At 43.3% G+C, this 18,244-nt stretch overlaps 1 protein-coding gene across 4 annotated transcripts in view; it reads right to left on the bottom strand.

The window, feature by feature from the left end:
* Positions 1 to 18,244, bottom strand: part of ctbp2a (C-terminal binding protein 2a) — a 112,829-nt gene that overhangs the window by 20,345 nt on the left and 74,240 nt on the right. Inside the window, exon 1 of one of the 4 annotated variants that reach the window (XM_046070413.1) lies at positions 12,371 to 14,639. The exons of 2 other annotated variants lie outside the window; for them this stretch is intronic. In XM_046070413.1, coding sequence (XP_045926369.1) covers positions 12,371 to 14,639 — 2,269 coding nt within the window. Of the gene's footprint in view, positions 1 to 1,995; positions 2,774 to 12,370; positions 14,640 to 18,244 lie in introns of those variants that run through there. One more of the 4 variants, XM_046070415.1, reaches the window with a different exon arrangement.

Genomic DNA, 18,244 nt, shown 5'->3' with positions numbered 1-18,244 from the left:
AGGGGCAATAACCCAGCGGGCTTTCATTGCGGCAAGTGCAGCAGTGAGAAGGGAAAAGCTTCATTTCATCAAATTTCATCAAATCTTCCGAATCTAGCCCCCACACTGCAACGTGCCACAGGCCACCCAACCTGGCAACCCAAACACGGAGCGTGAGCTTTGACTAGAGCAGCGTCTGAGCACAAGTGGCACGATCGGTGTTTATCTGGGAGACATCAGGAACACAAACATGCTCACTGTGGCCCAACGCGGCTCAGTACTATGCAAGCACACACACATACTTTGGCTACACTAAGCTTCACACACACCCACATATGATAACCATTAATGATCACTGATGTCACTGAAATTGTTAAATAAAATGTTTGGGGGCATTCACAGCTCTCTGAGCAAATGCTCCCTTCCGCTCTACGTCTGTTTTCTCAGTGTTTGTTGCGTATGTCCAGCTGCAGGCTACTTAAAAAGCAATGTTACATACATGTTAACGAGAACCCGCCGCATGTCTTCTTGGGAGTGTCTACTCTGGGAGTGTGTTTACGATCCCCTGGCATCAGTAGAAAAAGAGTGGAGGTGTAATTTTTTTTTTGCAAACTTGCCTCCTCCAGGCCCCCACCGGACGCTATCAGCACCCGGCTACACCGCCGCCACCCCAGCCTGTCTCTTGTTCCACTATGTGGACGCACAAAGACCTTGTTTGTCCTCCCCCTGCCTTCCCTCCTCCAAACTTATCACCACCCAAACGCCCAGCCAAGAGGGGCGAGGGAAGGAAGAGATAAAAGGGCGAGAGAGAAAGGAAGGGCAAAATTACATGTAAAAGAGTAAGGCAGGGGAGAGGAAGAAAGCGGAAAACGCACGCAAACATAAAGATATCACAGGTGGTTAATACAACACAGAGTGAGAGAGAAGAGCATCCATCAATCACCATCTCCTCTTTAAATGTTGTCTTTTGTGCTTTGCTAGCAAGGCCTAAAAGCAATTAGGAGACAAAAGAAGCTGTCAGCGCTGATGAACAGCACAGCTTTCCTGCACGCACACACACACACACACACACACACACACACACACACGGTCAAGGAACATGCATACACACAAACACACACAAACCTGTCAGGAGAGGGAGATAAGGAATCTAAGCTTAGTTACATCCACACAAGGAAGCACTGAGTAACCGTGGACACAAAATCAAGAAGTATGCAACACATCTCACAGGAATATATATGGAATGTTTAAATAAAGAAGCTTAAACACATTTTTGCAGGATTTGTTTTTTTTCCCCATGCACCAACAGATGATGACACAACACTAACTACAGTAAACAAGGTATTTTTGCAATGTCTGAGAAAAATAGAGAGAAAGTGCAAACTAGCTGCTGATTATGTTCATAAGGCAGAGTCCCACTACGGTTAAATAAGTAAGCGTTTTGTGGTCCAAATTATATTTCTTTATGCACATTTTCTCAGGTTATTACTGATATTTTCATTTGTTTTTTAAGTATCAAAATGAGTGAATGACTGAAAAAACAACAAAAAACAAAAATCTAAAATAACAAGCCCCAAATTCATCTTTACATCCACAGCACGAGCCTGAATGCCTGTGACAGACAGCACTCACACACAGGTACAACCACTCGTATGCCTATTCTTCTGTGACCTTTGACCCTTTTTTTTAACAACCCATCTAATCTCACCCTCCCCTCTCGCTGCTGTGCTGTGAGTACTGTGGTTTCGAACCAAGGAAACACTGACACACTCACATGGGTGCCTGCCCTCATGTGCACACACGCACACGGTTTTCATGACACACTCCATTGCAAAAACATAAGAGGCTCATTAGCCTTAAAGCCAACTCCCTCCCCTCCACCTCTCGCCATTACACACACACACACACACACACACACACACACACACACACACACACACACACTGCAGCTTTTTATTATTACGCTTGATGACTACATGCACACACACACACGTCAATGTGAAACATGCTTCTTGCCTGGGAAATGCTGTCGCCACATTCTTCAGATCAGGAGCAGCACATGGCAGAAGAAATGTAGTGGAGAGGGATCAAAAAAAAGAAAAGAAAGAAGAAGTGGGGTTGGTGGGATTCTCACACAGTATGCCCTGGGGCTATCCTCTCCTCTCTACCTCCTCCTCCAGCCTCCCTCCCGTCTTCTCTTGCTCTCCCACTGCTTGTTTCCAAATCTGTCCTCCTTCGTCACCTCACCCCCAGAACCTCCATTTCTCTTTTTCAGACGACTGGTACTCTTGAGTGGAGGAGGGAGGGAATGGAAGGTGGCACAGGAGGGCAGTGGTTGAGGGGGAGGAAGGAAGGAGAACGAAAACTACGATCGTCACCCCCCCCCCCCTCGTGTGGTTAAAGCGGTGCCTTGAACTCCTTTAATCTCCAAAGAGGGGGAGGGAAGAAAAAAAAAGAATTTGGATCTCCACTCGTCTTCAGCCAGTAATCAGCACTTCTGTGCGCTCTCCTCTTTCCGCCTCTTCAGCCAGATCACTTGTATCTTTCCTCCTCAGCCTCCTCTTCCCTCGCTCCGTCACCCTCTCTTCTCCCTTCACGGCAGGTTTGGGCTATTCAGTCAGACGTCAGGGCTCACTCCGTCAGCCTTTTGTTGCGAGTCACAGAAAGACACAGTGAAAGAGAGACAGAGAGAGAGGAAGGGGTGGGGGGAGAAAAATGGAAAAAGGCGAAAAAAGACAGAGAAAAAGGAGCCGGTGCCACAGCTATGCAGGAGAAAAGAAAAGAGGGAGGTAAATAAAAGAGACGAGAGTGAGGAGGGGGGGAAAAATCCTTGAAGAGCACCAGTCACAGCGAGAGGTGTAGCGCTCCTGGCACACGTACGACTCCCTCTTCCATTCTCTCCGACCTTCCCCTTTCGCTCAACATATTTTCCTTCTCTCTTTTCCCCCCTCCCTTCCTCTCCCCTGCTGCCTTTCTGTTTTATTATTTGTGATGTGCCCCCCCCCATCACAATATCCCCTCTCTCCCTCCTCGTTATTTAACATGAGCACAAGTTGATTGGTTTTGCCGATCAACAAGCCTTTAAGTGTCTCATTTCTAGGCTTCGACACGGGAATGTTGCTCAACATTCACATCAACACTTCTCACAGTTACACAAAGGACCCAGACATACATTCAAAGAAACCCAGAAACACGGGTGATGATGTTTCATACAAGGGTGAAGGCAGAAGCTGAGGTGAGCACTCAGACTGGGCAAATGACGTGCAAAGACTGGTTAATCTTTTAGTAGAGCACAAGCAACTGTGAGCACTCTTTTTTTTATAGAAAGTCCTGCAGTTGCAAAATAAATTTCTTTCGTAAGACACACACCTGCTCTGGGGATCAGAACACTTGTACTTGCAGACACTAGCGGAGTCGATTTCTGCATGTGAAACTTCCGGTAACGCTTAGGAAAATCCTTTCAGGAGTCTAACCGATCGTGACATTTAGAGCCAAGCACAGGAGTAACGCATTAGCATGTTTACTGCTACGCTGGTTTGAGAGGGCAGACAGCCACCGAGCCACTTTGACTCTGACAGACAACTTAAAAAGGATTTTGATAATGAAGGTTAAGAGAGCTGTCCGGGCTGTCAGGTCTTCACACATAGACACAACAGTGCTTTTGAAGAGGGAACATGGATTCTGAAAATGAGCCACCGGTTTTTACAAATGTGAAGATTTGCTTCTTTTCTGTGTTTTGTATCATAGTAAACTGAAAATCTTTGGGTTTGGACTGTTGGTTGGACAAATTATTTGTAGAGAACATGTTAGGGTTGAAGATGTCACATCACGAAATTATGATGGACATTTTTTCTTTTTTTTTACAATTTTCTGATTTTACAGATTTGTCAATTAATTTAGAAAATAATCGGCAGAGAAATGGATAATGAAGGCAGAAGTATTAATAGCTGCATTCCGAAAATGTTTTGGTTAAAACTTTAAACATAAGAAAGATAGAGGTCAAATTTACCTATAAATGGAGACTATGAAACATTTATCTTTTATTTTAGTATCTGCTAGTATATACAGTATATCTGTCATAAGCCTTTGTCAGCTAATATTATTACTGTCTTTCATGCTCTAATCCTATCCAGAAATGTTTTAGGGCTTGTAGAAATTCTTACACTTACATTAAATCTACTCATTCTCATTCACTGAAAGATATTGAAGCCATGAATATGCAAATATTGCTAATTTCTAAAGGGTTCAAATTTTCACGCAGCGCTTGTGTAAGTCACATACTGGAACGTCAGATGAATGTCACAGTTTCCCAGTATAAACAGTGACGCTCAAACCTCCAAGTGAGGTAACAATACGCATAACCCTTGGAGGGGGGGGGGTTTAATATATTATCAGTATACAATATAAAAAAGTATATTGTTCTACAGTAAAATATAAATATAATTATGCCTTTGTCTCAAATTTGAATGATCTCTGAATACATAAAAAGAAATACTAGCTGATATATGGTTGATGTATTCTTTTTTTTGTTGTTTTTCACGTACTGATATTGCTTCTTGGTTAATATCAAACACGTACATACAGTTTCACAAAGCTCAGCAGTGCACAGAGGAGGTGAGTGAATGATCCTGGTTCAGTGTGCAGACATTAGTGGTAGACAGATATATCGGACGAAATTATCTTATTGACATTCCAATACAGAAATGCTAAACTTTGAGGTAATTTACAAACTGTCTCCATTAAATATTTTGTAGATCAGAGAGCACTGACAAGTAGATTTTTGAACCGCAACTTAAGTTGTATCCTGTATCCTTCCTGGTCACAATTAAGAAATATATTACAAACATACCAATATATTGTTTTTGTATTATTATTATTTTTTTTATATTGTTTTTTTTTACCTCCCAAATATCAATATCAGCATCATCCTCAAAAATCGGTTGGGCTATAGTAGACATGAATGGGCAAACATGTGACTGAATGGATTAGTGGTGAAATGTGTAGCAGATTAACTGAGTTGATTAGTAGAAATGATCATCAAAAATCTGCTGGTTTAAGCTTGTCAAATGTAAAGATTTGCTGCGTTTCTCTGTTTTACATCACTGTAAATTGAATATCTTAGTGTTTTAGGACTGTTGGTCAAACAAAACAAGCAATCTGAACATGTTACTTTGGGTTCTCGAAAGTTGTGGTCGACATATTTACCATTTCTTGCCATTTTATAGTCATAGTATATTATTCATGGAAAGCTCATCTTGAGTGAAAATAATTGTTAGTTGCAGCCCTGAATGACTGACTGAATGAACAAAATGAACCAATGAATGAAAGGGTACCTGAGGAACTAAGTTACGTTCCACTCAGCATCACTGAACAGCCAGGATTTGTAACTTTAAAAAAAATAATAATATTGCAGTATGCTGTTGTATTGCAAATACTGTACTGTATGTATTTACTGTAAGCTCAATAGGAGTGTAATTTTAGGAGTGTAGTTACAACATGTAACCAGAGCCCACAAACCTGGCCTGGAGTAAAAAAAAAAAAAAAGCCTCATTCATGAAAAGGGAGCACTGGAGGGAGAAGGGCCTACGGTATAATTTGACCTCCAAAATTCACCGTCCCATCTGCCTCTGTGATCTACATGATGTGCTACTGCCAAATGATTGAAGCACGAATGAGATTGTGGGTGAGAGGAGAAGAGGGGCAGCGCATAAAAAAAAACAAAAAAAAAAAAACAAGGGAGCAAAAGAGATGGCACAGCTGCAGGTGGATAACAGATGTTGAGTTTTTTTTTTAAGGGAGGCGATCTCGGCACATAAATTCTGCTTCTCCCATTCATACCCCGTCTGTGCATCGCTCCACCTCTCCAACACCATCACTCTCCTCCTCCACCTTTCTCTTTCTCTGTGACTTGAGCCAACTGGCCTGATTAGAAAGAGAAAGAGATGTAAAGAGGATGTGAGCGAGCAAGAGGGTGTGTGTGTGTGTGTGTGTGTGTGTGTGTGTGTGTGTGTGTGTGTGTGTGTGTGTGTTTGTGTTTGTGTGAGAGACAGGAAGAGGATAGGGGATGAATGGGGCAGGTGTTGCTTATTACACCCCTCATATATGCTTTAGGCTTAGACAAATAAAGTGTGAACTGGTATTGAAGAAAATTGAAGCAGCGAACAAGCAACTATGCACACACACACACACACACACACACACACACACACACACACACACACAATGACATCTTGACTCATCCAGCAACTGGCTACCTGCTTGTTTAGAAATGTGTGTTTTGGCCAAATATCTAAAAAAAAAAAAAAAAAAAAAAAAAAAAAAAAAAAAAGAAACATTAGGAAATTTAGGATCAAAATATGCAGTGTGGCTGTTCACACACATACAGACACACAAACACAAATTCTCCTCCCTGTGTGTGACTAAAAAACAGAATCCCATTTACAGCCCCATGTGATCCTGAACACGAGTGACATGCTTACTGAGAAATGTATAATATTTTCCTCCGGTGCAAATGAGATTCATCTGCACCTCTAAACATATCTCCCCCACGCTTTTGTTAAAACACAGCCAAGCAAAGTGTCAAGTTCTCCAGCGCCTAGTCACACACACACACACATTGCATACACACAACATGGTCAGCCATGACTCTTCTTCATTCTGGTTTAACACCCGTGAAGATTTCATTTTCTCAAAATGAATAATTCAGGGTGACTCTCTGGTTGGCTGTAAGAGAGGAGAGGAGAGGAGAGAAAATGAAAGGAAAGGAGAGAAAAAGAAAGAAGAAATCAGAAGAGGTGAGGAAAGACTAGAGGAGGGGAAAGGAGAAGAAAGGACAGGAAAAGAAAGGAAAGAAAGGAAGAGGAAAGGTCAGGAGAGGAGAGAAAAGGAAAGGATAAAGGAGGAAAGGAGAAGGTGGCAAGACTTTTGATGAGGACAGCTGGTGTCAGGAACTTTCCGATTCTCATCAGACTTGATTTTTGTGAGCTGCAAATGTTTGAGCATGTGACCTCTTCTGTCTTTCCTTTCTTCACCTCTGCTCTCACAAACAGCAGGTAATGACTTCGAGTCTCTGTGAAAGGAGGCAGCAAAATGGCCAGAAAGAGCTTTTTTTGCCTTCAATGTTCACTTTCTTTTGATGGCACTTGTATCTGCATTCTGTACACACTGCATCTGCAAACAAAAAGACAAGCAGAAAAAAATAGAGACAGCGTGCCAGGACAGGTCACTAGCTCTGACAGGAGTCAGTTTTTAAGTTAATATTTTTTAGGATTTTTCTGAAAAATAAAGGAAAGCTGGGAGATATATGTTCAAACATACACTAAGCTATCCAAGTTCTGAAACTATTTGTCAATTAATTGAACAGAAAAATAATCTGCAACAATTAGGTTTTCTGATTTTATATGTTTTACATCTATGTAAATTAAATATCTTTTTGTTTTGGACTATTGGGGGGACAAAACAGCAATTTGGATAAAAATGTGAGGATTCTTTTTCTCCATTTTACGACATTTCATAGACCAAACAATAAATGGATTCAATCTGATAAATAAATTGAAAAGAATCATCCGTTGCGGCCCTAAACCAGATAGAAAATGACCATGACCCTGATGGTCCAGGTTTCTTTTTCTTATTATAAAAACAAAAGAAATGACAAAAAAACAGGAAATGAGACGTCCTCCTTCTATCATTGCCTCTTTCACTTGCTCCAAAATGGCATGACAGAGTTTCCATTTATGTAATCTCCCATTTTCACTCCTCCGCCCATTTCTAAGACTCTATCACTGCTTCTAAAGCAGTAATTCTTTCACTATCAAATCTAAAGCAGCCCTTTGTGCATTTAACTCCGTCCCTTGGTCTTTCTTGCTCAATATTCTGCTCTGCTCTGCTCTCTTTGGTTCAGTCGCCTCCCATCTTTCCTCATTACCCTGCAGACGGGCTCTGTAACCCACAACCACAGTCATGAATGAATGTGCTGAGCAGGGTATGACGTTTGTTTAAAATCATATTTCTCCCATTACCTCTAAGGCCCCCCCCCCAAACTCTCTACTCTGTTTTCTGTCATAGCCACAAGGATTGGGGGTGGACAAAAAAGAAATTGGGATCAATTTATACAAAGAAAAAGAGAAAGATGAAGAGAAAATGCCAGATCTAATCCAGGCAGTGTGAGAGACACCAGACACTTTATTCACTCATGAGGGAAAAGGAATTTACAGCCTTATATTAAGAGGAACATCTGATGGTGAAAGGAACTCTGCACTGTGACACAACAGACGTCGCCACTTCCAACAGCAGTTTGCACATGTGTACGCACATACAAAAACACATCTATCATACTACATACAGGGTGCATAGAGTTGTGACGCGGGAGACATAGAAACACTGGAGTCTCCTGGATAACTGAACAATAGGTTTGTCATGGCCAAAAGCTTCACTCTTACCAATTTGGTTTGGTGGATGGCGGTCGATTAATACTACGATACCCATGAGCCTTGCACCAATCAGAGCTGTAGCAAATACAACATGATTTGAAAGGCGGGGTACACCCTGGACAGGTCGCCAGTCCATCGCAGGATGACTCAACCAAAATAGTTTTATATCTATTCAAGCTTTGGAAGTACTCCAACTGCTCAGTCACAGTCACTTAATATTGTCTATGCACAGAAATTATTTTTACTTCAAGGAAGGCTTTAAATGTTTAAAGGCATACTTAAGATAATTTCTATTTGGGGGAGGAGCAGGAAGTGGATTTCTAGTGGAGTCTGTCTTGTTGCTCTGAAAACATCTCAACTTAATTGACTGGCACCCCCCCTGACCGGCACTGACACCCCCCCCCCCCCCCCCCCCCCCCCCCCCCCCCCCCCCCCCCCCACACACACACACACACACACACACCCCACTGTGTGCAGCGAACACACCAGTGACCAGCAGCATCACAAAAACAACCTTTGACTGTCAGCCCAGATTAAGGCCAAAGTTTGACCCTCAAAGTCTGGCATGCAACCTATGCATGCAACACTGACAGCTAACCTCATCTCCGGTCCAAGGTTGACTGACAGCTGTCAACGCCCTGTTTCCCCTCACCCACCCTGCAAACAGCTATCATCATCCATCTGTAGCAGGACTATGTCTCCCCCCCCCTCTCTCCTTAATCGCTCACACTGTGTAACAACTGCCTGTAGTTTTGACCTGGGTCAGTTAATACATAATCTGCTATCTCCAGAACTAATATGCCATAACCCCCCTCCCCCTTCATCACGCTAGGCCTCAGCAAGTTAGAAAATTGCGGCTAGTATGTCACGCAGAGCAGAACTGACCTAAGCTGGCACCAGGTCGCCTGGCCAGAGCCCACAGACGGAAGCCAACACACTCTTCAGGATGGAGGTTAAAGAGTGGAAGTCCCACAGTGTCATATGCGGTGATTATGCGGGTGTGGGGGGATGGGGAGCGAGTCCTAGTTAGGCATATAAAGGCGGGGTCCTGCTCAAGGGTATTTTATGAAGCATAATATACGGATGTGGACGGAGGCAAAACAGTACGTTTAGAATGCGGATGCAGCTCACTACTGTAACTAATGAATTGTCCGAGGTTGTCAAAATATCAGGTGGTATCATTAGCTCATAACTAATTGGATTCTAAGGATTGCAAAATGTGTTAATGCTGCTATTACAATATCATTTTTCTACCTGACAAAATGGCAATATGAAGGCTGAATCATATTTTGTTGGGTCTAAAATGCATATAATACTTTCTATTTTTATTTATCCCACATGAAAAGAAGTGAATATGATTAATTAGCACTTTCTTCCAGATCCATTAGATTAACCAGCCATTTTGTTAAAGTAAAAAAAGTAGCAACATGTAAATTTGCAGCGTTTCTCTGACAATGCACCAACCCTTTAACCAGAAGCAAATCTGCCTACGATTACCACCAAAACCCACGTTGCCTAGCAACATACAATTTAGGAATATGCTTTCAGAGCAGCTTTGCGGCTGTGTCCATTAACAGATGAAATTACCAAAGTAACAAATGTCAGCCACATGCAAATGAGGTCTACTCTGCTGACTGTGTATGTACTAACAATGCAATGTATGCGTATGTGGCAGACTTCCTTTCCAAAGAATGTGTCCGACAAAACAAACTGGGGATATTTTAATTAATTATTTTTTATTATTTTAATTATTTTATTTTAATCTGCTCTCTTGGGCCTAAAAATCCCAGAGAAGACTACAAAACTGCCTCGGTTAAATTGTTTGTTCCCGGTCTGCCTTGGCCCCCATTAAAGTCCATTTCGACCTACTGGCTATGTGTAGTAGTTCACAGAGTCTCACGGAAAGCCATGATGCTGGTCTGAACAGAATGAGAATATCTGTGGATTAGCGCAGCAGTGGAAATGAAGGATCTGAAGGATTAACCCTCCCCCTTCTCATTACAACCTGCACAGAGAAAATGACACAATCACACATCGGCCATCAGCCCTGTAATTCGATTTTATCTGTCCAGTGATGCTGCTAGTCAGCCTCTGGTGAGTGGGTGTTGATGGAGAAATCAGCACTTATTGCCCAAAATGTTTGAAATATACTTTAATCAGGTCATGGGTGTGAATGGGTGAGAATATCATTTTATGTAGCAGCTTTAATAGGGTGTAAATGATTCAGGGGAATAAGGATGGATTGACTGAATGCATTTTATTTTAAACTGGAATATAAACGTGAATTTGGGAGACTAATCAAAATCCAATAAATTCAGCTTTTTTAAAAATCAACCAGAAAATGAAAAGTTTATTAGTCACTGAAACTCTGCCTTTAACCTCCTTTATACACCAGTTTAAATGTAAAGTCTGATCTCGGTGAGAAAATCTGTTCAAGAAGAACTAGATGAAGCTAATTGCTATTTCATGAAGGTCAGTGGTACACCTTGACAGCAGCAGGACTAAAGGAAGGCTGTTTAGCCTTCCCAAGCTACTGTTGCACCCTCATTATCATAATGCAATGAGACATCCATGTTTACAACAACAGGGCTTGGGGGCTGTGGGGAGATGGTGCATGGCAGAGCAGTAAGGACTTCATCAAAAACAGCTGCAGTTACGATGATACCACAGCTAAAGAGCTACATGTGACCAATGCTGCAATCACCATTAAGCAACTTTATGAATGCTGTAGTTGAGGCAGACTAATATATGATTTTGAAACGTGGCCTGCGCTTTTGCACCAATTATTTAACAAGGGCATTACATATAGGCAATAAGAGCTAAATGAGAAAAATATATATCTTCGCAAGGAGACTATGACTGTCACAATCACACACAGGTGCACACTACTGCACACTAACGCACATGCACACTTGGACACCTCATGTTCCCAGATTGTTAACACTACTGCACACAATATCTGACTTTTCTGGTTAGAGAAGTCTTAATGTGAACTGTTCACACATAAACACAGCAAGTGACAGACTGTAACATAAAGACAGTGCACATTTGTTAAAATTTAAAGGGTATCAGAAAGGGTGCTGACAGCTGTTCCTCCCAAATCCTCTACATTGCGCCTCATCAATGCCATGTTGTGTTGTATTTAATGGGGCAATATGTCATTTTGACAAAAGAACTGCACTGGATTACTGAAATAACAAAGGACTTCGTACAAAGTATATGGAATTCTCACAAATCTGGCTCTCACAGAGATAAGCAGACAAGAAAGTGGGATGCAAGTATAATTTTAGGAACATAGCTGAAAGTAGGACGGGGATAGAAAGTTTTCCTTTTATGGTTTTAATCATGATCCTGACAACAGTTTTGGAAAAGAGATAGGCAGCAACATTTAGATTTTACTCCACTGGCCTAGATAAGAAGAAAAGACACATCATTTATCTATTGTTGATGTAATGAGAGCAAACACAGGAAAGCAAACAAATGACAGCACTGACCAGAAAGATTAAACGATTTCATAAAATGCTCTATTAACATTCTCATTGCGTTTGGACTTCCTTTAGGTCAAGCATCATGCACCACACACCAGTAGCCACATTCAGCTAAATATATCTCATATACCCCTCAGCTGAATGATGGTTGCACAAACCAGAATACAAAAAAAAAACCTCGACTGCAACCTAATACTTGAGTTGCTTTCAATATACTGAATGGCAACAACCAATTTGTGAAAACATAATATGATTCTTAATAATGAAGCAATACCACTCACTATCCAAAGCAATGAGAGGAATGGGATATGGTGTCTTACATAAACCATGCCAAAAAATGAAGAGCTCTGGCACAAATCAATTTTCTTATCCATTAAAAAACATGTGAAAAAGCCAAGAGAAAGCAAGGCCAAGTGTATCAAGATATCAGACAAACAGCAGATGTTAAGGACAGAAGGAGAAAAAAGGATTTACTTGTATCTGGAGATGCCATAGAGGACACGATGACTGGTGGACCTGTGCGTCGACTTAGCTTCTGGTTAGCAACCAGGGCACCTTGGCCTTGGCCTGGTGCACCCATAGGGACAAGGGCATTGTCTGCAGGTCCCCCACCCTTACGCATCAGCTGAGGACTGGGGTGAGGACTGTGCATTGGTGACAATGGCATTAAGTTCCTGTCCCTCTTCATCAGCTCCATGGGCACTGTGTAATTGGTAGAGTATGCTTTCGGTACCTGTTGCGGTGGCTGTGGTAAGGCTGGCAGGGACATGGGCATCTGCTGTGGCATACCTGGCATGGAGTGAATTGACCCTGGTATGGCAGGCATTGACCCAGTCATCTGATGTGGCATAATCTGCATACCTTGCATGGGCATCCCTGGCATTGTCATCCCAGTAGAGTACGCAGACATGGGTCTTGACTGAACAGGCATAATGGCTCCAGCGTAGGGCCCCGGGGAGCGAGGTGATTGACCTGGGTAGCCCCCAGAGGCTTCCAGGAGATGCTGAGAGGGGGCACTGTTGGGCCTCCTACCCATTACTTCTCCCATTCTTGGGGAGATGGTCTGCATGGCCCCAGGGGTCTGTGGGGGCATCAGGTGTGGGTCCACAGTCAAAGGCTGTGGAGGATGAGATGGGTGGTGGTGCTGCTGCTGGTGGTAGATATCTGAGCGATGGCTAAAGCTATTAGAGCGGCCTCGCATGGGTGTCTGAGGTTGGGAAGGCGCTGGCAGAGCCTCAACGGGCCGCTTGCAATTGTGGACCAAGCGAGACAGTACACGAGCCTGGCCGAGGTTGGGGGCAACAGTGCGCACATCGTTGTCCTCCATAACAGCCAGCATGCTAGTGGAGTCAAATCCCTGCTGGATAACTGAGGAAATGGTGCTCTCTGAGAGGCCTTCATTTCGTAGCAAGGCAAGGAACTCAGGATCAACTATCCTCTTGGGTTCCAAAGGCAAAGGTGTCCCTGGGACAGTCGGGGGAGGAGCAGGAAGTGGAGAGGCTGGGGGAGGAGGGGCTGAAGATGGGGCAGCCTGCACAGGGGTTGGTGCAGCAGGGGCAACTGCTGCGTTCTGCATTAGTGCAGGTGGAGCAGGGAGTGGAGCCGCCATAGTAAGGTTAGGGTCAGAGATGGCCATAGTTGGTGGAGGTGGCAGGGACTGTTGCAGATGCTGCTGCAACTGTTCCTGCTGAAATTGCTGTTGCTGTAACTGCTGCTGTTGAAGCTGTTGCTGTTGTAATTGTTGCTGTTGAAGTTGTTGCTGCTGTATTTGTTGTTGCTGAAGTTGCTGTTGCTGTAACTGCTGCTGTTGTATTTGTTGCTGTTGTATTTGTTGCTGTTGTATTTGTTGCTGTTGTATTTGTTGTTGCTGTTGTAACTGCTGCTGTTGTTGGATGGCATAGGGTGAGGCTGTCTCTTGCCTCATAATCATACTTTGACTGGCAGGATCTACTACTAGACAAGTAGCACCCTGCTGCTGCGGATCCAATGGGCGGCCATTAACATCAGTATAGACTGACTGAGAGGTCAGAGGTGGAGGCTCACTGGCATACCGAGGAGATCCATGCTCCATACCATAATGAGCAGGAGACGGGTCTCGGGAGGGCATGCGCTGTTGGCCATCTGTCATTTTGGCAGTAACAGCACCAGATTCCCTATAAGCCCGATTCAACTCATGAGCGGTTGGAGGAGGAGGAGGAGGAGGTAGAGGCGATGAAGGGGCTTGAGGTCCAGCTCTCCCTCCCTGACCTTGATCCCACACAGCACGAGCCCCAGGTGTCATCCCAAAGTGAGAACCTGACCTACTGAGTGGATGAGGAGGCTGGTGTTCTGGCCGGTAAAAGCCCTCAGGTGGCCGGGGAGTCATGGCCGGGTCATGGGAATAGTAATCCTGATGTGGAATGGATCCTCGATGAGCCATGGGTGCACGTTCGTAGTGGTTTAGATCAGGCACAGAGCCCTTCCTCAGCCCCCGTGGGTTGTGTCGCTCTGCGTAAACCTGTGAGTAGAGAGAGTCTTGGTAGGAATACGGGTCGCGTTTCAATTCTAGGTCAGGTGGCTGCACTCCTGGTGGAGGCTCGTACCACCCTCCTCCCTCTCCGTATGACAGAGAGCTCCGCCGGGCTGCTACTCTTGCCTGCTGCTCGTAGACACTGTCAGCCCTGTCCCACTGACCCTCATTCCCCCCTAATGTGTCCCAACTGTGGGAGCGACCAAGACTCAACTGTTTGTTAGGGACAAGCATTGGCAAAAAAGGAAAAAGCCGAGAAAACGTTAACAGAGGGAAAACAAAAAAAAAAAATCCACTTGTAGCTGTTTTTGAAAGTTCTCTTTCAAATCTTCATGTACTGTAGCTGTGGGATGAAGAGATGGAGAAGGAGAACAAGCAGAACAAGCAGAAAAGAAGATGAAGCAGGGTCTACTGTTTCACCTGATATCAGGTAGTAATATTGTAGGTCCGTACTATCAGGTGACTCCCCCTTTGGCTGTTGGTCCTTGAATAATTAATCTCTGGTCATGCTGGCTTGTTGTGCGTGAGGAAAGAGGACACCACACACAAACACATCACACCAAACCACATCACGCAGTACATTCTAGAGTTAGCACACCTACTCCATGGAAGCCACGGTAAAAGGTTGGATGCTTGAGATGGCCACGAAACGTTGATAAAAAAGACAAAAAAAAATGAAAGGAGGGGATAGGTTGGGATGGGCAGGGACTTCTACTAATCCAATAGGGTTTATCTCTCTCTCCCTCTTCTCTGGGACATTTTACTTGCTCTGCCGATTGCTATGAGGGATTACATCTAAATAAAGCCTGTTTAATTCCACTTCCCACTATGACGTCATGTGAGCCAGATACAAGCATATCTGGTGATGATGATGGTGATGATGATGGTGATGACGATGCCAATGAGTCCACGAGTCCACCCCCCCACCCCTCGCCCTATTTCTGAAGAGTCACCTACCTGAAGCTGCTGATGATGTACTGTCGTCAACAGGTTTCAGGTTTTAGTTTGCCAGATTCACAGTGCAGGGAGGGGAGGCCAGGCAAGGTAAGGCACACAGCTTCATTGAATACAAATGAAATACAGTTCTCTCTGCTAAGTCCCATGTGCTGTCAGCAAACATCAAATCCACTGTGATTGGACACTAATCCTCCAGGCCCCATGCTTGCAGCAGAGCCACTACGGAACTGCTGCCCAACTCAATCTGAAATGTCCTTGATGCCTTTACGGCGTTCACCGTCCCTGCCCCACTCTTCTTGATTTGAGATCACTCCAACTGCTGTATCAATTTAACTTGAGGACATTGAAAATAACAATGCATGGATTGCATGAAAATTTCAGAATGCATAATGAAATCCACCTGCAGTTGTTGTCCTATTTGTCCTCTCAGTGACTGTCATGTCAAGCAATGATCCACTGAAGTATCAAAATTGTCTGTGCTAAATGCAACACTTGTAAAGAAAGTCAGAATCTCAAATATTATTTTATGTTACTACATGAATTCTCACTATATGCATCTTACTGTCAGCACAATACAGAAGCTTCCCCCACTTTCCCAAAGCTCCTGTGATCTCCTTCACTTAGAGGAGCTCTGTAATCTGGATTTGCCTCTTTGCAAAAGTAAAACACTGAGGGAGTGTGGTGGGTGTGCATCTGTGTATGTGTGTGGAAGGGGGAAGGGTTCTTTTTGTAACAGCAGTTAATCCAAAGCACCTACAACCTTTGCCTTACAAAAACACTGTGCTTGTTGAGCTGACACACAATAGCAGCTCATAGCCTTAGTGAAAAAAAGTGATTTGCTATAATGCTGCAGAATGTTACATTACACTTCAACCATGAGTCATTCATGAAGATGTAATCATTGGCATACATTTATCATTTAATTTAACCAAGGCGATGTTCAACATATGACTCAGAGGGTGTACCTGGCTGCATGTCTCAGCTCATGTCACTGTGGCTGAAACCTGATCCCCTCTGCAGAGGATCCCTGTTTATTAATGCATGAAAACAGATGTAAGGTGAGGAAGTGTCCATTTCCATCCAAATCTAATCTCAGAGCCAACCATAGCGAAGGGTAGGAATACATATTTTAGTCTATGAAAAGAGTCTTATTAATATCAGCATATTGAGAAAAGTTCTTGAATATCTTACAGAGGGCCCGTGGAAACTGTGCAGGCATGTGTCTCGTCGGCACTAAAATCTTGTTTAATCACAGTTGTGTAATTAGAGTAGGAAGAGATCAGAGAGCGAGCGGAGTATTCTGCTGTTTTCACAAGATGACAGGAAAAAGCTGATGACAGTGGCTCAGAAAACCAATTGCGCAGATGATGGAGAACTTTTTTTCTCTTTTGGTAAGGTCATAGGAACATTAGTCAGCTTGATGTAAAAAAGGAAATTAAAATGGGAAGGAGCGGAGGCAAGAGCGAGCCCTCACAGGGATCTAAAACTGACTGTAAAGATGAATTATTAAATCTAAGCTGAGAGTTGGAAAAAATAATAATTTTTTTAAGCCCATTTTGACTTTATCAGTCGGGGTTGTGCTGGTATAAAGTCACATTTTACAGTTATTTCAAATATGGGCGTCATTCATGATGACGTCACATGCTCTTTCCTGGTTTTTATTTTGAGGTGATATAATACAGAAATTATTTTCCTGGATGTCAAAATCAGAAAACATAAGTCATTTATAAAAGTCAGACTTCATATCATTCTTAATTGCTATAGATATCACTGTTGGGGTAATAACCTCTTTTTGAAACTTAAAAGTAGCTGCACAAATTTAGGAGAATGTGTTCAGAGCCACTATACACACTCTCTCACACACGCACACACACACACACACACACACACACACACACACCATCCATGTCGAGGGCAACAGCCTACTATATGTATACGCGAGTAGATGTGATCCCCTGGCTTCTCTCCCCAACCTCATCCACTCCTCTCATTTCATCTTCTAGCCCGGCTCTCAAGAGACTCTGACTCTCAGCAGATCACTCATCCCCATAAAGTCAACCTCAAACAGAGAGTCAGGGGCAGAGGTGTGTACTCAGAGTTTGCCGATCTAATCCTGACAGGAAAGTAAATCGCAGAGTTCTGTTTGTCTCAAACAAAACAATGTTTGACTTTCAAATTCTAATGTTCCTCCATTTGCCATACTTGTCAGACTGTGCACACAACGCCAGAGTCACTGTAACAGAGGGATTTAGGAATTAAGCTGGGGATTTTGGAACAAATATAATACCACCCCAGCAGAAGCTTATAAAGACCTTACATTGAAAAGACTTGACTGGTGAAAATTCTAACCGGGTAACACATATAGAAACCTCGATGCAAATGTTCTTTTAACTGCTAATAGATTTTGGAAAACTTTACTACTACTACTACTCTACTTTACCCTGGTACAGTGTATTGCTTTTTGTTTTACAGGATTACACTCCTCTTAGTATTAGACAACATTGCATAAAGACAGACATGATGTACAACAGTCAGATCTGTGCCAATCTGTCACACAAGACGCTTGCCATTGTTTAATAAACACTCTACATCTTCCTGTCACTCAGGCCTCGCCGTCCCTGCCTCCACATTAATATTACAGCTAAGGCAGCAGGAGAGCCAGAGGTGTGTGAGTGTGCTTGTGTGTGCTCGCTGGTGCATGTTTTAACCATGTAAAATGGTTTGCATGCAAATGTTGGAATCAGAGGGTTCACATGCAACAAGCTCATTTAGACATTTGCTTGTCACTCACCCTCACCACTCCATCTATCCACCCACTCAGAGACACACATACACAGAGTGCACAAAGATATTTGGCTTGCAAGATCCTGGATCCCCACTCT

The sequence above is a fragment of the Micropterus dolomieu genome, linkage group LG15 (assembly GCF_021292245.1).
Source record: "Micropterus dolomieu isolate WLL.071019.BEF.003 ecotype Adirondacks linkage group LG15, ASM2129224v1, whole genome shotgun sequence".
Lineage (NCBI taxonomy): Eukaryota > Metazoa > Chordata > Actinopteri > Centrarchiformes > Centrarchidae > Micropterus > Micropterus dolomieu.
Note: the sequence above shows the minus strand (reverse complement) of the source record. Positions and strands in the feature narration are given on the sequence as shown.